We start from the raw sequence: 25,676 nt of genomic DNA, 5'->3' as shown, positions 1-25,676 counted from the left end.
TTTTTTTTTTTTTTTTTTTTTTTTTTTTTTGCTGTATGCGGGCCTCTCACTGCCGTGGCCTCTCCCGCCGCGGAGCACAGACTCTGGACGCGCAGGCTCAGCGGCCATGGCCCACGGGCCCAGCCGCTCCGCGGCATGTGGGATCCTCCCAGACCGGGGCACGAACCCGTGTCCCCTGCATCGGCAGGCGGACTCTCAACCACTGTGCCACCAGGGAAGCCCTCTATGTGCCTTTTTACTTTACTTCCCTCTCTGATTCTATAAAAGAAACTGGCATCCAGACCCCAATAAGATGGTTTTTTGGGGGACTCTAGTCCACCATCTTTTCGGTCTGCTGGCTTTCTGAATAAAGTTGTATTCCTTGCCTCAACACGTTGTCTCCCTATTTATTGGCCTGTCGTGCGGCGAGCAGAGCGAGCTTGGACTCGGTAACACCAATGCAGGGGGCCCAGTTTCTATCCCTGGTCAGGGAACTAGATCCCGCATGCAGCAACAAAGATCCCTCGTGCCACAACGAAGACCGGTGCAGCCAAATAAATAAATAAATATTAAAAAAAGAAAAAGAAAAAAAAAAACAAAACCCCACATTAGCCCATCTTTTGACCCTGAGCAAGGCTTTTCACTGAGAAACTCTGCTGGAGTTCATTTTCCTTATGTAAACTATGTCCTTACATAAACCAACCGCAGGGCTCCAGTTTCGTTTTCTTTAACATGGAGTGAGAACTTACTTTCAACGTGAATGCAGAATCCTCAAGGACTCCCCCACCCCAACTCTTTTCAGTTGCCTTATTCACAATGAATTCGTGGGGGTTCTTTTGGGGGGCGGGGGTAGGGGCTGAGTATCCCCTGCACTGGAAGCGCAGAGTCCTAACCACTGGACTGCCAGGGAATTCCCTGAATTCGGTAGCGTTTTGAGGAGGGCGTGGCAACTCACCTTTATCAGGTCTCTCCAAAGTATTCAACTTAGTTTTACTAGACTCTTTCATTCTTCAGTCGTATTTCATTGGTTAACAAAGTCACGTCACATCACTACAGCATAAAGCACAGCTGGTACAAACAGGTTTGGGAGCACACCTCATTGACTACCGGTGGGCATATGCTCTCCATCACTAGCTTTGAGTGTCACAGTAATTCAAGTATCGCACAGAATGTTAAAGAGAGAATGGGGAGGGTCTGTGAAGAGTTTCTCGCAGACTGGTTCGCTCTCACATTCATCTCTGACGTGTTTATCCACGTCCCTGCCGTTCCAGTGAAGGCCTTGAAGGACTGGGCAAATGTCCATGGAAGTCCCTTTCTCACAGCTGATGGTGGATCTCCCTTATTCTATCTGGGAATACCTATACGGAACAACTACCATTTTTGAAAATTTACTATGTACCACTTTCCTGCATACATGAGCTTGTTCTGATCCAGTATAACTTATTTGCACCCGTTATAGATTTAATTTCTGCAACAGCACCATGAGGTTAAGGACCTGGCCTGAGGCTACACAACTGGAAAGCGAGCAGATCAAGTTAACACAAGGCTGTAAATCATCTATACTTCAATAAAATAAATTAAAAAGAAAAAAGCAAGTAGCAGATCAGGGGACATTCTGTAGGGATTCAGTAAAGGAAGGACTGAATCCAAGGGGTCCTGACTTTCTGATCATGCTCACAGATCTCCACATTTCCCAGTTTCTCTCCTCTAGAATGAAATTCTCCTCTAGAATGTTCTGACTGTGATCCCAGCCTCCGGGCTACCCAGCCACAATCAAGTAGAAATCAATCAACACACAGCAATATTTCTGAAAATCAGCCTTTTAATCTATTTGAACCCAATGAGTGGAGAAAGAACTAAAACATTTTTTTCCCTTGAGATTTTGTTTATAAGAATAATGGGTCAGAGGTGTCTCTTCCATAGGAAACTGACATCCCCTATGTCCTCAAGAGTTGTTTTTTTTAAAAAATGCATAAACATGGGATTTCAATTCACTTGCATGCCATTTCCCCACCCTGCCCTGCCCACCCTCTACAGCCACACGTATTCACACACCCAAGGGGCTCCTTTCTGTAACTGGGGAAGAGAATGCAAAAAAAAAAAAAAAAAAAAAAACACACCCAAGGGGCTCCTTTCTGTAACTGGGGGAGAGAGAAAAAAAAAAAAAAAAAAAAAAAAAAATCCATCTGGGTGGCCACAGATACCAGAAATACCCAAATGCAGTTTACACTCACATTCATCAACTCATATGCAAAAGGGGAAGCTTTTCTAATTGGAATCTAGAGTCAAAAATTACGAATGGCAGAGACTTGAACCATCCAGAGATAATTTAAAAACGCCTTCCACTCCCCTTAATTACAGGCCCCTTAATTACAAAAGTATGCAAACCATCTTGATATAAATGGAAAACAGGTGGGCGACTCTCTCCCTGGGAAGGGGGGGGCATACCTAAAATTCCCTGGGTGTAATTCATGCCTGGACCATTGCCTCTCCCTTTCAGGACTAAAGGGGAAGGATAGGGGGGGAGCAGTGGGGTAGGGACCCACCCAAGAGCAAGTGAGGAAACAGTGGGGCTGCCCCAGGAACCAGGACCGAGTTAGTGTGTGGTCAGCCAGTGGGGAGCTTGGTGGGGCAAGTGGGCCACATCTGGGTTGCAGAGAGGTCCAAGAGCTATACACCCTTGGGAGCCCCGAGGGTGGACATGCTAAGATGGGAGAAAGGCTGCTCTGCTTTGCTTCCCCCACCTAAGGCCTTGGGACCGACGGCAAGCCACCTGGGAGAGGCTGAGACATGATTATCTCAGGGTCGCGGAAAAGGATGCTTCCCATCTGGACATAAGTGCACAAACCACGTCTGGCTCTCCAAGGATGACTTCCCAGTCACAGCCAGCCCCTCCACCAAGCCATGCTGTGGCCACACAGCACGGGGGCTGAGGCACATTGGCAGGGGGTTCAGAAGAACAAGAGGAAGAGAGAGAGAAAGGGGAACTCGCCAGGCACCCAGGGACCAGTGGGCAGACTTGAGTCTACACAGCTGCTGCCCAACAACTGGGCATCTGCTTCTGGGGAAGAAAAGGCAGGGGTGGGGGTGAGGGCCTTGAGGCCTGGGCTCTAGGTCGGGCAGGAAGGGATGGAGCAGAAGCAAGGGCTCCATCTAGAGGGCCACGTATCAGGGGCTTGCCTGGGAAGTACCATTCTTTGTTGAAGGCACCAGGTGGGAGGTACCTTTGGGCAGCCTGGTCCAAAGCCCAGAGCCCAGGTCTGCAGGCTGGCTGCCCAGGGGAGAAACCAAGTGATTAGTGGGACCAAACAGTGGGGAGATTGTCAAAGCCAGGCTGAGAGCTGGTCAACATAGATTCTGAGCTGCTTGCCCAACAGGGAAAGGACTGCAGTTTTCCCAGGAGTGGTCTCCAGCATTCCCGAGCCTTCCCTGCCTGACTCTGGCGTTGGGGCTCCTCAGGGAAGGAAAGGGGCACCCAGACTTCAGGCAGTGTAATTCATCTACAGTTAAACATGGGGAAAAGAGGTAGCTGCGAACCCGTGAGCCACCCCCTCCCTCCCCTCACCCCCACTTTGGGACGCAGACAGATCCTGGGCCAGATAGAGGGCAGGAGGAGACGGGGCGCTGGAGACAGGGCTGGCGGTCTCCCTGGGTCCTCGGCCATCGGGCCAGGCGGGTCGTCAATGCATCTTGCCCAGCTGGATCTTCTTCCAGGCCTCCGAGGCTGTGAAGATACACGAGTCCAGAATGCCGGCAACAGTGAAGGTCCCGCCGATGATGGCACAGATCTGAAAGGGGTGAGGGGAGGTCAGAGGTCAGCACTGGAGGGAGCACCAGGCCAGACCCCTCCCAAATCACGAGATGATGAGCTCAGCAAGTGCAGATGCTCTGCCCCATTAGGCCCACCACGTGGTAACCAACAGGGGCTGGAACATACTCTGGGCTCAAAAACTCCACTTGTTGGATGAAGAATGAAATAATAATAGAAGAAGCAACCATTATCAGCTCCTTTCTTTCCCATATTAACCTTCTGAAAGGAGGGGGATTATTAGACCCATTTCAGAGGTGAGGAAACTGAGGCTTAAACAGGTAACTACATTCACATAATAAGTAGCAGAGCTATGACTTGAACTTGGGCCTGTCTTTGATTCTGGAGCCTGTGGTCTTAACTTCTACTCTAAATTTATCAGATATTTACAATCCCATTTGCAGATGAAGGAACGGAAGTTTGGAAAGGCAGTGCCACTGGCCCAAGGTCATACAGCCAAGAAGTGGCAAAATTGGGACTTGAACCTGGGCCTGACAGGTCCAGGACCAGTGCTGCCAGTGACTGAGTAACATCTGGGGTGGGCTAAATAGGCAGCGCTGGCCTGGATGGGCTGGAGTGAGAAACAAATCTCCTCTCACCCTCAGAAGCTTGTACTATATCAGTGGGACGGGTAGTAATCAAATAATCTTACCGATAAATGCAAAATTACAACAAAGGCAAGTGCTACAGAGGAGAGAGGGGCCTATGTTGCTACCAGAAATCTTGTATCGGGGCACAGTTTCTTACGGCACTATTTACTTTGGGGACCAGATAATTCTTTGTTGTCGGAACTGTCCAGTACTCTGAAGAACGGTGAGCGGCATCCTGGGCCTCCACCCGTGAGACGCCAGTACTACCTTCTCTTCCCTGCTGTGACAACCGAAATGACACATTGTCTCCAAACACTGTCAGATGTCCCCTGGAGGTCAAAACTGCCCGATTAAGAACTGCTGTTGTATGTACGGGGATGGTCATGAATGTCACCGGTATGTCTGTACTTCCTGCCACATAATAACATAAGAACTACAACAAAAGAGACAGCACTTACACAGCACCTTTCTGTGCCAGGCACGCTTTGAAATGCTCACGCCTCTCACCTCGCTGAATGCCCAGGCCAACCCTAGGAGGGAGGTACTATTCTTATAACTATATTACAGCCAGGGAAACTGAGGCACAGGGACACCCGGTCACTCGTCCAGCGCCACGGTAATTAGTGGCTGAACTGGAGTTCAAAACTCTCAACATGGCCCTTTGCTGCTTCCCAGGCATGAAACAAGCCTACCTAACGAATTATTCACTTTGCTTCGAAGTTGTCAGGACTCCACTTGTGATGTGTCAACATAATGCTATGTTTTCCTCAAAATTTTCAGGCCTACCTACGAGTTGCTTTCTGGCACCATCAAAGAACCAAAGTGCATAAAAGGTTTGCAAGGAAACTTTAAACGTACTTTTCCCCTAAAGACACACTTTATGTCGTTCATAAAAACCAATGCCACCACCCGAGGAAGGCACCACCTCTTCTCTCATGTACCCATGGGCCCAGAGACGTAAGTAGTCTATCCAAGGTCACACAGCAAGTGTGAGGCAGAGCCAAGTCTGTCTGCCCCCAGAGCTCTCACTCTTTCTCCCTTGCCACATTTAAGGGGCACTTAAATGACCACAGGTCTCAGAAGAAGCCAATCTGGGCAGCCCTGGAGGGCCCCTGAGGCCGCGCTGGAGGTCCCGTGGGAGGGCTCTGGGAGACAGCAGTGCCATACTGGGTCCTCTGGTGCCAAGCGAACAGGCCAGGAGACACAGCAGAGGCAAGAGGGAAGTGTGAATCGAACCGGCGTTTATTTTTAAAATTATATTTCCAAGAGATGAGCTAAGCGGAGCGCTGTGAGGCCCCAGACAGACAGAGCAGGTCTGTACGGATGGGCTGTAAGTAGAGCAGCTGGCATTCCAGTAATAACAGCCCAAGAAACCAGAGCAACCCCCCAGGGAGAGAGGAGGTTGGGGGGCGCTGGGGGGATTATTCTGAAGTGTTTTCAGTGGGCAAGGCCTCTCCCCGCCGGCCTCAGAGCATGACGCAGGGCTACTTTTCAAGGAGGATGACGGCAGGGGAGCCGGGTTATTTTGGTAGAGTGGAGCAGATGATGGGCGATTTTATACCGCAAAACGCTTTTAGAGCTTGGATCAGAGGATAGGAAAATGTGACTTAAGTGCAATGGAGCAAATAATAAAAAAATAAAAAATAACCACACACACATATCTATATTCATCTACACGCTTTGGAACCTGCGTGTGCCTATGATTCACATACACCTGGCACCCAAACTGAAGCCTCCGTTCACCGGGCAGGCCTGGAACAGAAGGAGATACAACACATTCATTGAGGTACATGAGAAAACACAGAGCTGTGGGGAAACTGAGGCCCTGGGAGCATTCAAGCCGCCAGACAGCTGACCCTGTCTGAGTTACTCACAGGGTGCCTAAGGCTAAAGGGCTCTTCAGGAAGCTACTGTGTGTGTCTACTGACATCACCCAATGCAGCTGTATGTCCCCCATTATTCTACGTCTATTCAAGGTGCTGGTCACTGGTCAATGGAGGAGGGGGAATTCTGGCATATTCAGTGGGGCAGTGGAGGACTCCTCAAAAGCTGAGAGAAATCTAGCAGCCCGCCTGATGCTGCCATGGCCCCATTTTCATTATTTTGCCTTTGGCCTGCCTGACCTGCTCACATCTGCAGGTGGTGACTGGTGTGAGGTGAAGCAGGGGTCGTGAGGAGAGGGTCCTGGGGTGCTCCCAGGCTGTGGCGTGCCCTGGATTTTGACAGATGGTAGCCACAGAAAACTCCCAGCACCAGGAGGCTGCCACATCTGGACTCATCCCAGAAGGTGGTCAGCTGTGGCCATCCCTTATCCCGAGAAGGTCACGGTTTCTACATTCTGAAACGCAAGGAAATAAATGTAGCCACAAGCTTGCACCAGAGGGTATGTCTGTCTTTGGACTCAGGCTCTACCTTGGTGGTGGCAAGATCACAGGCTTCACCACATTTGGCTGATGGTTGCGGGGGGCAGGGCGGGGAATGACCAACCACAGATGTTAGGAGGCTGATAGGGATCTTGAGAAGAGATAAAGAAAGGCCTGGTGGAAGGGAGGATGGTGACTTGGCATCTCCCTGGCCTGGGAGGATAGGGCCCAAGATTAACACAAATGAATAAAAAGGAAAACGAAGCAAATCATGCCCATGACACTTAGTTCCCTTGCATGTTGCTCTGCATGCAGAAGAGCTAGGAGAACCAGGCCTCCGTGGTGTGCAGAGGCCAGGAGGCGTGAACCTCCTCAGGGTGCACGGCCAAGGTGGGGTGTGAAGACTGGGGAGCCCACAGTGGCCTTCCTGGCTGTGGCAGCAGAAAGAGCTTGGAATTCAGAAGCCGAATTCGTGGCTGTCGCTTTCTAACTCTGGGCTTGGGAGAGCCTTCCTGGGCCTCAGTTATTTCATCTGCAAAATGGGAAAACTGTCCCTACTTTGCCAACTGTCATACTGTAGGCAATGCCTCTGGAGTGCCTAGCACTTAGCAGGTGTTTAGTAAATGGTACCTAATCTCATCTTCCAGGTGACTGGAAGGCTCCAACCTTCTTGCTAAGACCTGAGATTTTCTAAACCTCTCTGAGACCCACTCTAAGAAGAACAATGGGTAAAATATCACTTATTCCCCAGAGCAGGCCTTTGGGTCTCAATTTCCATTCTCTACCTGGCTCTTTAAGCAGAGGACAAGCCATTCATTGGAAGGACAGGATGGCAAGGGTGTCCCAGGCACCACAGGCAGATTCTTTACAGCTGCTCAGGTCCCAAGCCCTCCGAGGGCCCATTCGACAGAGGGAGTAGCTGAGGCCCAGACACGTGGGTTTGTCATAAGAACATCCCCGGGGGCAAAGCACCTCGGGCCAGAGGTTGTTTCCAGTCTTCGGCCAGGCAGGGAGCGACCCCTCACCCCCAGTCCCCTAACCCAACCCTACTGCTTAAAGCTCGCTTTCCCGACTGCCCCAGGGAGAGAGAAGAAAGCAGAAGAGACCGAACCACAGCAGGCTCAGGACATGTTCACTGAGTAAAGGAGTGTGTGTGTGCATGAGTGAGTGCGAAAGAACCGATAAGAGTCGGTGAGGGAGGGAGGGAGTGAATGAATGAACGAACGTCTTAGAAAAGGAGTCGAAGAATTCCACGCCCCAGGCAGGGGGCAAAGGTGACTCACACAGGGGGTGTCAGCCCAGGAGCTGGGGGGTGTGGAGGTGACTCAGGATGCTGGGCCCACTTCCATGGCTCCCTGAGCCTCAGTTTCCTAACTTTTACAAACGGGAAGGCTAATCCTCACCCCTCAGGACTGCCCTGGGATTGCCCGTGTTACACATACACCCTTAAATGCCTGTTCCCTTGGTCCCTTGCTGCTGCTACGCTCTTGCATCTCCCGGCTTTGAGGCAGGGGGACAACTTCTGGGGGAGGGGGTGGAGGACGGGAGAGCAGGGCCACTGAGCCAGGAGAGGCCATCACAGCCAGAACCTGCAACCCTACTCTGGTCAGCAGCCCCAGCTCCAGAAATGAAGACAAGGACCATTTGATATGTGGGCCCCAGTGAGTCGGGGCAAAGCACATTACTCTGCTTTCATCAGAAGTCATCAATAATGCCCCTCTGTTCTTCCGGCGAGGCTTCCTCCCTGCAGCTCCCCCAGCTTCCCGACCTTTCACTGTGGGGAGAATGAAGTCAGCTCGTCTACCTTGAAAGGAAGGTGTGTGTGTGCTCCCCTGACATTTTAATCACGGCTCTTGATTCCTTATAATATGGAGAGGACAAGTTCCAGCCACACCAGCTGGAGGACTGAATCCCTCTGTGTTCCACCAGGCTCTGGAGTAAACATTCCTGGGGGCGGATACCAGCTCTGCGAACCTGGCGGGGAAAACCAGTTGACCTCTCAGGGCCTCAGTTTCTCTCATCTGTGAAATGGGGTCCACTATGAGGCCCTGTCTAGCTGCCTGATGTACCACCGTTAAGTGCCCGGGCACTGCTCGCTCACTCTACTCGTCCAGTCGGCCTTGCTTGAAAAGCTTGTGCAAAAGGTATAGGGTGAGGAAAAAAATAATGAATCGGAGTCCCATCAGATGCCGGTGGCGGCAGACAGGCTGGAGCCTCAGATGAGAACACCAGGGCTGTGGCCGGGCAGAGGTGGAGGCTGTCGTGGAAGGGAAGCTGACGACTGGGCCTGGGAGAGGTGGGGAGGTGGGGAGGAGAGGGTGTGGTGGTCTCCGGTCAGTGGTGTCACGCCTGCCAGACTGCCCACTTGCACCCTTTAGTCCAGGAGCCTGGCGGGGGGCGCGGGGGGAGAGTGGAGGCCTTTCCCTGCCATTTTTACAGTGGCTGCAGCTGCAAAATACCCACTGCCCCCTCTGAAAAAACCACCTCGGTGCAGCACCTACTATGTGCCAGGCCTGAGATGGCACTTTCTTCTGCCTCCTCGTTCATTCTTTGCGAGTAGTAGGGCAAATGGGGTGCGCTCCATTTCACAGGTGAGGAAACAGGCTCAGAGAGGGACCCACTTGTCGAAGGTCACACAGCTACCAAGTAGGCAAGGGTGACGAGCGTCCAGGTCTGGGAGGCTGCAAAGGGCCTGCTTTTTCCTGTTCCTCCACCCTGCTTCCCTCCCACCTGAAGGCTTCCCTCAGTTCCCATCTGCATGCCTGGATGGCTTCTTTATATTTTGTTTTCTCGGCTCTCTTAAGTCTTACATATCAAATGTCCTAAAGGTAAGGGGTCTCCCTCGGGGAAGTTTATGAAGTAAGATGCTGTGTGGCTGTAAAAGTAAGTGTAGTTTATAAAATGGAGCCCATGCCTTTCTAATATTCCTTATTCGTCTCAGAACCTGCCCTAGGAAACCAAGTACCAGCAGTTCCTGTTCCAACTGTGATATTGGTGTTCAGACTCAGTTGGAGCAATCAGTCCCTGGTACACAAGCTTCTGCAAGAACTAGCTTTGCTCAAACGTCCGGAAGGACCAGAATGCAAGTGTTTTTTTTACATACACATTTCCAGGCCTGAATAACAGGGCAGCTAATTTGGGTTCTGTTCTGCTCCTCAGATAACAGCAACTGTCTTGTGGGGAGTGGACCAAGGTGTACACCCTCCATGTGTCTGCTCACTGTTTCACACCCACTTATCACCTGCCCGGGCTATGCCAGGTCTGGGGAACAGAGGTGACTGAGAGCCAGCCCTCCTTCCTGGAGCTCACAGTCCTGGGAAGAGAGACACACCGAGGAAAGCCCAAGTAGGAGAGAATGGAGGGTCTGAAGCGGCTGTTGTATCAGTCCGGCTACCAAGCTGATCTTTTCCCAACTCACACAGCCTCAGACGTAAAACCTTCTCAGTTTTAAGTTTGTCTCCCTTCAGTTCTTTGTTTTTGTTTTTAACCATCCTATGTGCCCCCCACTCCACACACCTGCTGCCTTTTGTCAATGGAAAATCTTTGCAGGTGCCCAAACAGATGAGTGAAAGGTAACCAGATAAGGGCAGGAAAACCTGCGCACCACCAGCCAACCAGTCTTAGATGGACAGTTTGCTTTTTTTATGGTTTGCATGGGCGTGACTGTGATTTTATCACACATGCTCATAATATTGCCTAGTTTCCTGCTATAATATTTCTTCTTGATTTCCAGGACAGAAGTCACTGTATCAAATGATCCTGGTGTTCTATCAAGGGCTCCATGGCTTCTGGGGGCTCTGTTGTTGGAACATCCTTGAGAGCCTTTGTTTTGGAAAATGAAGGCTCCCAAGCTGGTGATGGGAGGATGTGGCAGAGGCAAGTCTGGGGCTCAAGTCTCAGCCTTGACTTTCTTGGCTGTGAGATCTTGGAAGAGTTTCTTTACCTCTCTGGGCCTCAATTAATTCATATCTAAAACAGGAATGATATCATCTACCTTGGAGGGTTCCTGGGAGGGTTAAAGGAGAGGACTGTAAAATTGCCTGGCACCTAGTAGATGCTTAATAAGTGCAGCTATATGATCACTTCTTTAAGCAGCTATCCCTTGTATATTTCTAAGCACCTACATCCAGGCCAAGTCCTGTGCCAGATGCTAGGGACACAGAGGTGAGTCAGGCCTGGAGCTCATCATAATCAGGCCTGGCAACTAAGAAATGCAATCTAAACTTTGGGGGATTATTTCACTGGCAAGGAGCACCTTGAGGGCAGGGATGATGTTTAACTCAGCTATCCCTGTTATCCAAAGGGGGCATGTCATCATCACCAGCTGCTACTTTTTCGTGGACAAAAAATGTCATGGCCATACTGACCCAATTTGGTACCTGGTGACTAATGGTTGCTCCCCCCAAACAGAATAAAACACACACAAGGAAAGTGATGTGACACCTCCAAAGCCACCCGATCTGTCACCACCACCCACTTGAAGGCCATCTCCAAAAAGGGGCTCCAGCAAGTGGCAGGGGTAGGGGACAAATGTGCATGTGTGGGAGGGGGCACTTTGAAAGGGATCCCTTTCATGTTGTTAAACACCATCTGTTTTATTCTCTCAGTGGTGGAATTTTCTGGAATAGCACAAAGTGGAGGTCTGAGCAAGGTGCCCTGGGTGTCCAGAGAGGAGCCCGGGCAGCCTGCTGGAGGCTTCCAGGAGGAGGGCGTCCCCTCTGTTCAGGCAGGGCATGAAAAAAAGGTCCTTTCCAGACCACAAGAGCCTGGAAGGGGCAACCCCAACTAAGCCAGGTACTTGTTACTTAGAATGCCTCTCCCCTCCACACCCACTCCCCTGCCCCTGGCTGCACCCACCCCTCATTCCAGCCCACCCACAGCTGCCGCCGCAGCCCTGTGGCCGCCACATGACAACATCCTGGCCTAAGCCCCCTCTTCAGCAGCCCCTCTGAGGAGCTATTTGCAGAGGCCCCCAATGCACACAAGTGTTTGATTCCATAAAGAGAGAAAGAGAAGTCTCAGCAGGTGCCTCCACTTCCATCCCACCTCCACCCTGCCTGGTGAGGGCTCCCGAGGGTCTTTGTGCTTGTGTGTCTGTGTGCAAGCGTCATCCCCCACATCTGCCGCCCTGTGACAGAGGCCTCTGAAGCTCCACAATGACACCATCTGCCAGGGACAGCCGGCTGGCTCACCCTGGGCTGACCCCACGGTTGTCGTGGCAACCAAAATGGCAGCAGGGGGCCTTCAGAAAAACCACTAGGCTAATGATGTCAGGAGGTTCCCAGAAGCACGGCCCCCACTCAGGTGGAGGTGGGCAGGGCTGGCGTGCAGGACGGGCTCCTCCCCTGGGGTGTTTGGGACCTCCAGCTCTCAGAATTCCTTCCCCATTGAAAGCAGCCACATGGCCTTCACAAGACACGCTATGTTGGGCACCCTGGCATGTACTATTCCCTTTGCTAAGAACCTCTCTCCCTCACTCACCAGTCTAAAAAACGTCTCCTCACCCTTCAAGACCCATCTTGGGGTTTCCTTCTCTGAACCTTCCAAACAGAAGGGAGTCTGCCACTGGGGTACCTGGGGCACAGCTCCATCGGAGCCCCTGCTGGATGGGGCTGCAGTTCTGTGTGCTCGCCCATCTCCCCCACCAGCCGGGGAGCAGCTTAGGAGCAGGGATTGCATCTAACTTGCTATCCCTGCTGCAAAGCACAGGGCCTGGCGCATGGTAAAGTTTAGCAGACATTTAGCAAATAAATGAAGTCGCTTCACTTCTCAGCCACTTACCAAGCGATCTCAACAACTCAGAGCCTCAGCTGTCTGGAATGCAGGGGAAACAGGAAGGGGGCCGTGAAGATCCTTCCCGACCCTATAGTGAGGTGTGGGCACAGGGGTTTCTCTGCCACCATCAAGGCCGCAGACCCCGGGGCCTCTGAGATGCAGACCACGCCCACACAGAGGCACCTCCTCGTGTCTTCGCTTCTGTTCAATTTTGGGTATGCAGTAAGCGTACTGGCTGAGAATCAGCGCCAAGACCCACTTAGTGTGCTACCCTGTGGGGCCTTGGGTAGAATCACTTGCTCACAGATTCCCTGATTTGGAGCCAAAGGGTTAATATGTATCCCTCCAAAGTGGCTAACCCCATTTACACCAGATAGTATACACAGGTCCCCTCGCTTTGCATCCTCCCAATCTTTACAGTGGCAGGTCTTTAATTTCTGCCAATCTGATAGGATTGAATTGGGCTGTTTTGAATCTCATTCCTCCAATATCTAGTAAACTTGGGCGTCTTTCCACTGCCAGTGTGGTCGCTTCTGTCAATGGTCGAGTCCTTACCTATTTTCTTTTTGGTCACTTTTTCTTACTGATTCGTAGAGATTTTTTTTTTTAAACGTATAAATTCTGAAGCATACTTCTTCCTTATATGTGTGGCAAATATCTTCTCCCAATCTGTGTCTGGTGTTTTAGCTTTATGTTAGGTGCCCTTGGTAGATCAAGAAGTTTCAAATTTTTATGGAGTCAAGAGAACAGTAAAAGGCCGTTTAGAGGCTCCTATAAGCACCAAATTTTGCCACCCTTTGTATCCACATGGCTTTCTATAATTTCAGAGCTTCCCTTTTGTAATCTGCTTTGAGTCCCACGAGGCCCTGGGAGGTAGGAAAAGTGGGGACTGTTATTCCTATTTCATCAATTATAAGATGGAGACCTTGTAGTGGACATCTGGCCCTTTGGCCGCCTAGCATCCAGTCTTTCCTCTTCTGGTAACTGGCCTCTGATTTTTCTCTTGGGGAACCCCACCCCCTCGTAATCTTTGTCCTTGCAGTCTGGGTGGGGCTGGCCAACTGGAGCACACCATTCATTCTCCAGGCCACAAGGATAGCATGGGACCTGAGCCAGGCCAATGACAGTGCCATTCTATCCAAAACTTGGGGTAGGATTACTGAGAAAGAGGTACTTTCTATTGGTAAATTTTATGTGAAAATGAAGCCAGTACAGAGGAGAGCAGGATGAAGACAGACCTATTCCAGACATTTGTACCTGGATCTAGCCATACCTGAAGCCCACTTATCCTTCAAGCCAGCTTGGTGTGGGGTCCTGTCTCTTCTGTAACAAGAGTCCTAAGACAGACCTAGTCAGAGCAGGAAATGAAAGAGCCAAGACTGGACACCGAATTCTGAATCATTATTAAAAGTATGAAGAGGTAGAAAAGCAGTTTCTAAATCTAGGAGGGAGGGAAAATCACCTCATCTCTTCCACCTTCACTGACTCTGGCTTACCGAATTTCTCCAGGCCTCTTGGTTGGAGCAGGGCACTGTGACCTGGCTGTTCTGACCCCAAGGACATTTTCAATGGGAAGCCAGGATAGTACTTGATAGAAACAGTCAGCATCAAAGAAAACTGACATCAGCTTGAAGCTGCCTCACAGAAGACTGGACTTGGTGGAGACAATGGCAAAAAAGAAAAAAGAGAACAGGCGGGAAGGAAGGAAAGAAACAAACCTGACAGAATCGGCAGCTAGAGTTAGAAAATAGACATGGAAAAAAATGAGTGAAATCTTCACTGTAAAACTTACACAGAAAAGGATAAGCCCTGCTAAGAACAATTTCCATAAAAATAAAAAACTGGAGAAAATCAGGAACATCCAACTGAGCCATATAAAGATGGGATTGCTTAAGGAACGAAGTGATTGAGTGGCATTCCCATCTGGAAAAGAGTTTCTGGATGAAACGCCATCGATATTGATGTGCTTCTGATGACATTTCTAAACATCCTAGAGGTCCCAGCCTTGTGTGGACAGGCTGAGCCCCTAGCCCTGTGGGCTGCATCCTGCTTCTTGGAGAACCGGTTGGGGTGCTCACAGCAGGCACCCCGCCCACTCACCGTGGTGATGAACCTGTACAGAGGCTGCCGTCTCTCCGTGTACTTGACCGTGATGGGGCTTAGGTCATAGCGGAACCAGATGGCGGGGATGATGCGGCCAGTGTGGCTGTAGGCGACGTACTCCTGAGGTGCAAGGAGAGCGAACAGGGGTTGGGGAGGTGAGACTCAGGCTCAAACCCTGCCGCATGGGGGATGGGGGGGACGGGTGGCAGAGGGTCCCCAGAAACCCACAAGAACGGGCTCTTCTCCCTCCCTCCCCCTGCAGAGCCAGGCTCCACGGACCCCTCCTCTCACACCCTTCCCCCCAGTAGCTCCGCCATCAGCATCTGGATGGCCACCATTCACTGGGAGCATTTTGGACCCTTTGGACTGCTTGGAAATGGACTGCATGACCTTGGGAGCAGCACCAGAATCAAAATAGGAGAGCAGAGCTGTCAAAGGACAAGTGTGAGTGGGCTCAGTTTGAGTAAAGGCCTATTTCTCCCTTCAACTCCTGGGCCATGCAGAATCCATTTGTTTACTCAGTGATAGTTCACTGAGCACCTCTCCTGTGTGCTGGCCCCTTGCCGGTTGCTGGGGACCCTGAGGGGAGTACGCCCTGCCCCATCCCCAGAGGGACCCGCAGTCTGGAGAAGGAGGCATGTAAAAATATGTGCAGGGCTTCCCCGGTGGCGCAGTGGTTGAGAGTCCGCCTGCCGATGCAGGGGACGCGGGTTCGTGCCCCGGATTTAACCATCTTTAAGAAATGGATGAATGCCTAGAAATGTACAATCTCCCAAGAAATAGGGAGTATAAACAGAACAATTTCCAGTAATAAAATTGAATCATTAATTAAAAACTGACAACTAACAAAAGTTCAGGATTAGATGGTTTCACAGGTGAATTTACCAGACATTTAAGGAAGAGAGAAGACCTATCCATCTCAAACTCTTCTAAAAAATTAAAGAGGAAGAAGTGCTTTTTCACTCATTCTATGAAGCCAGCATCACCATGATAAAAAAACCCATTCAAAGACAACACAAAAAAAAAAAAAAAAAAAAAAAAAAAAAATGTGCAATACTGCAGCACCATGGACGAATGGCCCGATCTCCCCAGGGGTGTCTGGACAGCTTGGCAAGGAGGGGACAGTCCTCATGACATCCTGAGGCGGGTGTGCGTGTGTGTGAGTGAGATGTGGGGAGTAAGCTTCTTCAAAGAAGGAACACACAGAACGGGAAAGTCAGAGGGCACAGCCCCACCACAAGCCTTCCTCAGAAGGCACCGGCCGGGACTCCAAGGATGCCAAGGGGCTGAATTAACAGTGCATCCACTTCAGGATGCTGAAAACCTCTCGGTTGCTGTCATTTGTCCTCAGCAACTGGAGACCAGACTTTAGCCCCAACCCCAAATGCTAAGGCCCAAGCCCTGCAGCTTCTTTAAGGACAACGCTGAAACTTGCCTCCTCTGTTGGATTGCCACGGGCCCCGATGGGTGCAGCCTCATGCGCTCACAGTGCAGGCCAGGGCTGAGGCCGCAGAGGGAGCTGAGCAAGCCGTCCTGGCTGCTGGGCCTTTGCCAAAGCCTCAAGGGAAGGAGCCTTGGGCAAAACAAGATCAGCTTTCCCCAGGGAGAGCTCATGGGGCAGGATGACTGTCTGGGTCACAGCCCAGAGCTGAGGGACAGAGGAAAAATAATAAAAAAATAGCAGCAGTGGGTACCATTTGCCAAAGCCTTCTTTGTGGGCTCGGTGGTTTTAAAAACACTGCCTCATCTGAGAGCGATCTTATGAGGTGGGCACCATCCCCGTTTTACAAATGAGTAGACTGAGGCACAGAGCAGTTATGTGACTTGTCCCAGGTGACAGAGCTAGTGAGTGACCGAGCCAGGTTTGAAACGGAAGTTTGCTCCACAGCCCACACTGTTTCTGTTCACACTGCCTCCACTTTCTCCCATTTGTCAGATGCTGTCAGCACTTGAGGGTTCCAGTGAGATGCCCTCCAAGAAACAGGACCCCTCTGCCTCGGAGAGTTACACCAGAGCATCAGTGCAGGTGGAGCAGAGTAGAGGGACCCCAAGGCACCCAAGAGAGAGTAGCTCCCAGCCTGGCAGACTCGGAGGCCCCTGGTTCAGACTGAACAGGTGATGTGATCAAGAGACCAGGTTTTGGAACTGGAGGAGAAGCTGGTTCTAATCCCCGTCCAGCCATGTTATAGCTCCAGGACCACCTCTCAGTGCCTCAGTGGCCAAACCTGTAAAATGGGGACAATAATAGTCCCAATGTCAGAGCTGCCTTGATGACTGGAAAAGATGGTGGAGGTAGAGAGCTTAGCATAATGTGCAGCCCATGGTAAGTAATCCATAAATGATAGCTACTACTCTTACTATTATTATTATTAGAGCCAAACAATATATCACCTTAAGGGGTCTGGGTGGTCCTGGAACAGAAAAAGAAGGAGAGTCCTGGTGTAAAGGGGTCTACTGGGGACGCCTCAACCAATGGGCTTCAAGCATTCATGTCCCATGGCAGGGTCATCTCCAGGGAGACTGAGGCTGTCTTGGCTTGAAACCACTGTCTGTCACCCCATTCTGCTGGCTCTGACTGTGCTTTGCTTCCCACCAAGGCCTGCCTGCATCTCCGTGAATTTGAGTCTTGGGGTCCTGGGACGTACCTGTTAACCAACAGCCATCTGGTGTAATTCCAGAGCCTCATGATTCTGGATAACGAGCTTGTGCCCCACGAGCCAGAGCATCTGCTGCGTGCTAACCAATCAGGGTCCCGTGCCTGAATAATCAGGGCCAGATACAGGGCAGCGGAGATGTCTGCAAGCCCTAGACCTTTGGGACAGGCCACCTGCCTGCTCTTTCTCCAACAGATCACGCTCTACGTCCCGGTTCGATTTCCTCCCCTTGACTCTGAGACTGGCCTTCCGTCTTTGCCCAGGGTAGATCACCCCTCCAGGAAAGGCCCGTTGAAGGGAATCAGAGGAGATCGCGCCCAGACACTTGTCACCTCGGCTCTCAGCCAGCAGAGGGCGCGATTGCACGCAGCTGCCACCCGTGTACCTTGTTGGCCACCGTGTACTGATAAGAGTACCGCTGCTTGCCACTCTTGTCCTCGTAAACCGTGGGCACGATCTTCAAGATGTAGTCGTGGGAGGCGAGGGCTGTGGGAAGGACACAGCAGCATGAGGCAGGGGGCCGGGTACTGCCCGGCCGGCAGCTCGTTTCAACCCTAAACCTGCTTGCCATCGCGGGGTGTGGGGAGGCACTCAGTCTGCACAATTTCACCACCAAACGACCCCTCTTCATTTCTCCCTTTGGGCACCAGGAATTGAAAGACTCCATCGGTCAGGATCTTTACTCCTGCACTGTATATAATGTTAAATTCTAGTAACAACCCTAATGTCCATCCACAGGGCAGCTGCTGAGGAGGGGGTGTGGAAGAGGCCACTCTCCAAGGGGGGGGTATCATTGAGTGAAAAGAACTAAGTTAGGGACCAGGGTGAATAACGTGTTTCCATGTATTGGGGGCAGGGAAGACTCACTCCTCTACCTGCGTGAAGAATGTAGAGAAGAATTTTCTGAAAAGATGCCCAAGAAACTATTAGCGGTTTTAGCCTCTGGTGGGGGGGGCGGGACAGGAGGCAGGATTTCATAAAGGTCACATTTTGTTGTGCACCCTCTCGTCCTGTTTGAATATTGTTACTTTTGGAAAAAACTGGGTTCAAGTTTTAAAAAAGAATCCACCAACCAGAAAAACGGCACCTATCTATAATGACTGATTAATCTCTTTCCCCATTTTCAATTAATGGGAGATCAGTTCTTCCTCCACCTGGTCCTGTCATATTCCACTGTAACTCTTACCCCTTCCCCACTGGATGGGGGAGACTACGGAGGGCAGGGACTGAGCCTTCCTCATCTCTGTGTCCCTAGAACCCTGCGCAAGGCCTGGTACGAAGTGGACAGTGGCAAATGCTTATTGAATGAATGAATGGATGGAGGGCTGACTGGGCAGAGGCATGAATAGAAGAACAGATGAATCAGCTTCTGATAAGCATGAGGTAACCGGAATCAAACACTAGGCTGATAGAATGCTGGCCCAAAGCTGCTAAATAGCATCCCGGGAAAGGTGATATTCCCTTGGGCCTTCTGGGATACTGGGAGAAGCTCACAGACCCCTCTATTGTTGCCTTCTAGAATCTCGGGTCAGGGACCACGCAGCTAAAACAACACAGAAATTCAGCCTTGTGGGCTCTAATCCTGGTCTCCTGGCTGAGTCAGTCCGGAGTCTTTGGACTCATCTTCTGTGAAAGGGTAGGGGATGTAGATGGTGTTCACAGCCCCTTCCTGCCAACACTGCGTCTTGGTAAGGAAAGGGTGGTGTTTCTTGAACCCTCTTGAGACCCGACTCCTCTAAAAACCTGGGAAAAGTCCTGCAGCCTCAGGCCTAAGCCCATGAAGACCCCAACATCCCTCTGCTCAACCCCGCCGGTGCTCAGATTTCAGGAGCACAAGGGTCACCCAGGATTTAAAAGGCAGACACCCGGGCCTCACCCCAAGGGTTCTGTTCAGTGGGTCTGGGGTGGGGCTCACAATCTGCATTTTAAGCCAGGAGCACAGAGACCACACTTGAAATACGGAGTTCCAAATGCCCACGGCCCCGCGTTAAAAACCTGAAGGAACGAGAGAGTGAATGCCTTATGAAAATCACACCTGTAATAGTTCTGTTCAAATTTGTAAAACACACAGATGATCGTGAAGAAAAAAGATATCACCCACAAAGCCACCCTCCACAGAAAATCGGCGATTCGCATTCTCATGTATGCACTGCTAGACTTCTATTTATACTTTTATTTCTATTTCCCTAAACATAAATATAAAATTGGATCATACTGAACCTTCTTCTGAGAACTGAACACCACGGATGCTGTTTCAGGTCTAAGATACAGCGCAAGGTCTACGGCATTGGTTTTACCCATCGCCATATCCCCTCGCACGGCGCCTGGCACATAGCAGGTGCTCGATAGCTGCTTGCTGCCTGAACACCAGTGAGGTTCTGACACCTCACGGTCACTGCACTCATCCCCCAGCAAGGCCATGCACAGTGTGCTCAACCAGGCCCCTGGGGCCAGACACTGACGCTGTGGCTCATTTTCACTCTTATAAACAATGACCTAAACGACCATTATTTTCCTAAATCCTTGCACACTCCCTCATTTGTTTCCTTAGCTTACTCTCCTCTCAGTAGAATTGATGACTCAAAGGCAATGACCAATTTTAAGGCCTTTGGTACAACAGAGTCACTGCCAGTATCTTCATACAGAGTGGTCTGTGCTAGGAAGAAAAACAGGTGTGCTGCTAGGCATGGGGGTTACTGTACAAAAGGTGGTCAGGGAGGGTCTCTCTGAGGTGGTGGCATTTGAGCTGAGACCTGAATGACAAGAAGCAGCCCCCCATGGCGGACCTGGGAGCAGAGGGACAAGCGGCGGGGACGGGGTGGGGGGTGGGGTACCAGGCTTGAGAGCTGAGGAAATGAGAGCCCGCTCTAGCCTGGCTGTCTGGTGCATCTCATGCATCTCTCTTTCCACTGAAGCCAGCCTGAGATGGCTTTCGTCAGTAGCCCAGGAGCAGGAAAGGTTTTCTGCCCACACCCTCCATCAGCTTGCACACCCTGGGGCCTTCCTAGCTTGATTTTCTTCCAATATCAGGCAGCTGAGAGGTCCAGGCTAATTGCAAGCAGGTGGGGACAGGCCCCTCGGGACAACACGCTGCCCGCACGCAGAACCACGATGAACACCCCACCACACGAAGAATCGTCTCCCTCCAGTATAATCAGACATCTGCGTAAAAACCAGGGGGCGCAGTTACACACTGACACGCTGCGGGGAAGCGGCATGAGTGGGTACGGACCCAGCTGGGAAACAATAGGGTAAATGTAAAGCAAGTCTTGTAAATATCAGAGGCGTTACTGCGATGGTGAAAAGGTAGAAACCACAGACGTCTTCCGTGAAAAGACAGTGCCTTAAAGCACAACAGAGCTGCTAGATGGGCAACCGTGCCTCCATTACCAGTGGAAAAACTGTACACGAATTGTGGTTATGATATAACACCAGGCACAAAAATCAGAAGGTAAGCTGCTTGGAAAAAATGATTTCTGCTCACGGGCAAGGATTCCCAGGGACACGGAGAAATGAGAAGCTTGATTTGTTGGGGCAGGTCATGGAGGGTAGTCCTCTTTTGCTTGGATTATCCCAATTCCATTCCATGCTTAGGCTGGTAGAGAGTACAGGCACACCTCGTTTCATTGCTTCACTTTATTGCCCGTCAAAGACACTGTGGGTTTTTTTTGTTTGTTTGTTTTTACAAATTGAAGGTTTGTGATAACCCTGTGTTGTCAGATGACGGTTAGCATTTTTTAGCAATAAAGTATTTTTAAATTAAGGTATTTACATTATTTTTGAAGACATAATGCTACTGCACACTAAATAGACTTCAGTGTAGTGTAAACATAAATTTCCTATGTACTGGGAAACCAAAAAATTCCTGTGATTTGTTTTATTGCAATATTCACTTCACTGAGGTGGCCTGGAACTGATCCCATAATGTCTCCGAGGTCTGCCTGTGAATGTATTTTAAGCAATGATTAAGGACATATGGGTGAAAAGGTGAGCTCAGGTGAGGAAATAAAAGTCTCGGTAACCTGTCCTACAGAACCCAGTGGGTGGATCGGCTTGAACAGACAGACCTCCCAGGCCCGTTCTGTGCAAGGCCCCACGTGCGTCTGCACAGGTGTGTTGGTATGTGTGCTCTTCTGCAGGTCTGTAAAGATGTGGCACGCTCTTTAATCTGGGCCAAGGTGCCAGGGAGCCCAGCGGGGAGGAGGCTCAGGGAGGGGCCATTTGTGGGTGGGAGGGGCTGAAGCAGGAGGAGGGGGTGGGGTGGGGGGCACCCCAGGTAGCCAGATCTGGCTGAGCCACCCACAGCCCTGTTCTCACGGTGCCACTTGGAGCCAGGATGAATTCTGGCTCTGGCGAGGGGGGGGGGGGGGGGGGGGGGGGGGGGGCACCCCAGGTAGCCAGATCTGGCTGAGCCACCCACAGCCCTGTTCTCACGGTGCCACTTGGAGCCAGGATGAATTCTGGCTCTGTCACCACTCCCTGTGGGATCTAGGGTGATTATCTCAACCGACAACAATTATGTGGCAGTAACGATAATAATAATGATAACATCCGGTATACATGGAGCAGTGATGATGTGCCTAGGACTGCCATGACAAGTCACTTTTCTTCCCTTCTCTGTGAGATGGGGATAATTCCACTTCCTCACAGGCTAGCTGTGGGAATGCAGCATTAACAGCTTGGCTTACAGCGAGGGCTTGGTAAACGTTCCCTCCCTCTCCAACCCGGCTCCCTCCCTGCTGCACTGGGAGTCTTGGGGCAGAAAGCTGTTCCCAGTGTGGGTATGGGGTACATACGGTTGGAGAAGAGTCTGTCTGCTCCCCCGAGAGCGTTGAAAGCTCCGTGGACGTTCTGGACCTGTGGAGAAGCACAGTGAGGGGCTGACCCCAGGATGCTACCACCTCTAGGCTTGGTCCTGGCTGTGGGAGAATGGCCAGGTGCAACCTGGTCTAGGGACCTTACCTGTGTGTAAAACGGGGATCCCGCATGGTCTGTCTCGTAGAGACGTCGTGGGGACCAAGATACAGACGCGGCGGAGGCCTGACACATGGTAGGCACTAGTTTGCTTCCCATCTTGAGCACTTACTATGAGACACTCAGTCCTGGGTACTTAGCGTCATCTCGTTTAATGCCCCTAATGATGGACCATGGGCCCATTTTACAGAAGAGCAAACCAAAGCTTGGAGAAGCACCAACATTTGTCCAGCATCTCACAACTGGTAAGTGGCTGAACTGAACTCTGAATTCAGGTCTGTCTGACCTCAAGCCTACATGGAACGGCTCTTTCCATTAAGGGACACAGAAAACTCAAGCAAAGGCCGAGCTGGGTCTCAGCATGCTCCTCCTGAGACCCCCACAGCCCTCTGAAAGAGGACCCAGGGCTGCTGGCCTCCGACCCTGTCTGCTGTGGGGAACATATAGCAGTTGTGAAGACACTCCTCCTCATGGCAGCCGGCCCAGCTGTGTCCCCCTGGCAGGGGCTGAAGGCCACGTCCCACCTCTCCTCTGAGGACAATGGGAAACCAGGTAAGCCTCGAGGAGAATCTAAAGCAGGACAAAGTATGCCCGATACATGGAGCATGTCATCATGGGCATGGTTAACAGGGGCTGCTGGGGTAGGCATCCTGGAGGACTTCCTGGGGGAAGTGACACTGACACCAAGATTTGTAGGAAAGTGGGAAGTTAATCACGCCAGTAGCTCATGCAAACACAGGAGTCTGGAGACTGAGAAACAGAGCCCGTGAAGCCCTAGAGAGGAAGGGGGTGAGGAGTGGAAAGGGAAGAGGTCAGAGAGGTAGGAGGGGACAGGCTCCTGCAGCGAGGGCCACTCCAGGAACAGTGGGTGACCTGACCCTGATCCTGGTCTCAGGTCGCTGATGTTTATCGAGCGCTTAACACAACTGCACACTCTTAAGAAGCTCTGAGGAAAGCTTGTCCACTGCTGCCTCGGGATTGACTATCTAAAGACTTGGTTTCTAACCCAAGAGGACAGTGGCTGTAGAGGCAAGAGTGCTAGAATAGTCCCTCACATGGCTGCACGTCAGGGTTTTATCTGACATTCATTTGTACGATTATCTGATTCATTTCTGTCCTCCCCTCTAGACTATACAATACTTCAGGTGGGCAGGGACCACGATCATCCTCACCGATATGTGCAAGACCTGGCACATAGTAGGTGCTCAATAATTACTTGTTGAATGGATGATGGATGGATAGATAAATCCTCGGCTACGTGTTCTACATCTTTAAAAAATCCTATTTCCGCCATAAGGGCCAAGCGGAAAGGCTATTACTGTCCTGTTCTATAGCAGCAGACAGCAACGCAAGGCTGCCCCTCTCCTTCCTCTCTTCCCCTCCTGCCCCCTGGCCTTGGCTGCAGCCCTTTCCTCACCTTCCTACCTGCAGCCTTGCCTCACGGCCGGTCTTCCACATGGCAGGTGGGTGCTCTTTCTATGACACCCACCGGCCTGGGTCAGCCCCCACCTTCCTAAACCTATCGTGGGTCTCTCGCTCCACCTAAAACTCTGCTCCCCCCTCCAGATGGACACTGCTGAGCCCTCTCTGCTGACTCTGATGAGCCTCTGGCATCTCATGTACAGAACATCATTCTGATGTCATGGACACTTGCTGATCCATTTTTTCTGAAAGTGACCTTGAGGGTCTTTTCTATGAAAATGACTGGTTGGATGTGCCACAGAGTGGGTTCTCTAGGACAGGGGTGATATGCAAGACTTCCCTGTCCTGTGCTTGGCCAAATCCTTCTCACCCTTTAGCGCGTGGCTTAGATGTCACCTTAGATGTCACCTCCTCAGGGAAGCCCTCCCTGACCTCCCAGGCTTGGGGGTACCCCGCCCCGGCCTCCACATCACTGTCCCGAATCCTATGCTTCTCTTGTCCCTTGTAACTACGTTTATTTACATTTAATCTCTTCTTCACTTGAGGGCAAGAATCCTGTATGGTTTATCCACCGCTGTTACCCCAGAGCCTTGCACAGAGCCTGGCGCAGAGCAGAAATTTTGAGGGGGGTCTGATGAATCCATGAACCTATGAGGCACAGTCAAAGAAGACGCAGGGCCGGACACACCTGGTTTTCAAGCTATATGACTCTGGGCAAGTTACTGAACTTCTCTGACCCTGTTTCTTCCTCAGGATAAATAAATGCCACCCAGCATCCTTCAGGGAGTTCTTGTGAGGGTTAAACAAAGGGTCACCTAAACACTGCTTCTAGGTGAGAAAGTGCAGGCTTCAGTGCAGGCTGAAGAGGTCGAAAGTTCCCATGAGGAAGGAGTGTGGATTCTGGTGGTGCTGCCAGTGAGGTGACTCCAGTCTCAGTCTCCCCATGTGCACACTGGGGTTCACAGTGCCTACCTCCCCGGCTGTGTCAAGGATCTGCTGAGCTGGTGGGTTGCAAAGGCAACTGGGGTGCTGCCCAGCGCTCATATATGGAGGGCCCTCGGCCCTCCACCTGCCTGTGGCTTTTCTCTTGCCGCCCCCCCACCCCCCCCCCCTGCCTGTGGCTTGTCAGCTCCCGTCCCACTGGGGTGGTGAGCACCCCACGTCTGTCTCCCCGATGGCCGTGCGAGCCCCTGTGGGCCGGGAGCATCTTACCCTGCAGGGCCTGGTGCAGGATGAGAGTACAGAGGACAACTACAACGGCCAGAGCTCATTTCACTGACCAGTTACTCTGTGCCAGGCAATTGTTCTAAGAGCTTCACGTGCATTAACTCAGTTTATCTTCACTATAATTCTATGAGGCAGGTACAATTGTTGTCCCCATTTTACAGATGAGATAACTGAGGCTTAGCAAGACTAAATAATTTCTCCAATGTCAGACAACTAGTAAGTGGTGGAGCCAGGATTTGAACCCAGCAAGGCAGGCTGGGGAACGTCCACACAGCAGTCCCTTGGATGGAGAAATGGGAGGTGTGCATGTGAAGCCTGTATGAATTCACCTGCAGGAAGTGAGTCCACAGTCCCAGGGCGGGCCGTGCTTCACTGAGTGTGTAGACAGCAAGTCTGGCCCAGGGAGACTGGGCCTTCTCTGTTCCTAAGCACCGTCTCCCAGAGGAAATTCTCTGGGGCCTCCAGGAAGGCTGGGAAGGCGATGACCGGGTCACTCAGGCTGGGCAACGGTGCCCCGGGAAGGAAGTACAAGCAACACAAAGGGAGAAAGGGGTGAGAGAGGGCACGGGAGGCAGTCCCCGTGGTGCGGCCCGAAGCCAGACTCTGATTCAGACCCAGGCTCTGCACCAGGCTTTACCCTCTCGGTGCCTCAGTTTCCTCATCCGAAAAATGGAGACAATATATAGTATCTACCTCTGGGGCTGCTGAGAGGGTAAAAGAGGATTGTGCTTGTGAAATACGGTGCTCAGCACGCACAAAGCATTCAACCAGCATCAGCATT

General features: G+C 51.3%; 1 protein-coding gene across 1 annotated transcript in view; it reads right to left on the bottom strand.

The window, feature by feature from the left end:
* Window positions 1-3,659: 3,659 nt before the first annotated feature.
* The window catches only part of ERGIC1 (endoplasmic reticulum-golgi intermediate compartment 1), a 111,604-nt gene continuing 89,587 nt past the window's right edge, over window positions 3,660-25,676 (bottom strand). The window contains exons 8-11 of the mRNA XM_007465559.1: window positions 22,069-22,129; window positions 17,658-17,758; window positions 14,616-14,738; window positions 3,660-3,767 (exon numbers count right to left, since the gene is read on the bottom strand). Coding sequence (XP_007465621.1) covers window positions 3,660-3,767; window positions 14,616-14,738; window positions 17,658-17,758; window positions 22,069-22,129 — 393 coding nt within the window. The remainder of the gene's footprint in view (window positions 3,768-14,615; window positions 14,739-17,657; window positions 17,759-22,068; window positions 22,130-25,676) is intronic.

This window comes from Lipotes vexillifer, unplaced genomic scaffold (assembly GCF_000442215.2).
Source record: "Lipotes vexillifer unplaced genomic scaffold, Lipotes_vexillifer_v1.1 scaffold621, whole genome shotgun sequence".
NCBI lineage: Eukaryota > Metazoa > Chordata > Mammalia > Artiodactyla > Lipotidae > Lipotes > Lipotes vexillifer.
This window is presented reverse-complemented; position numbering and strand designations above follow the sequence as displayed.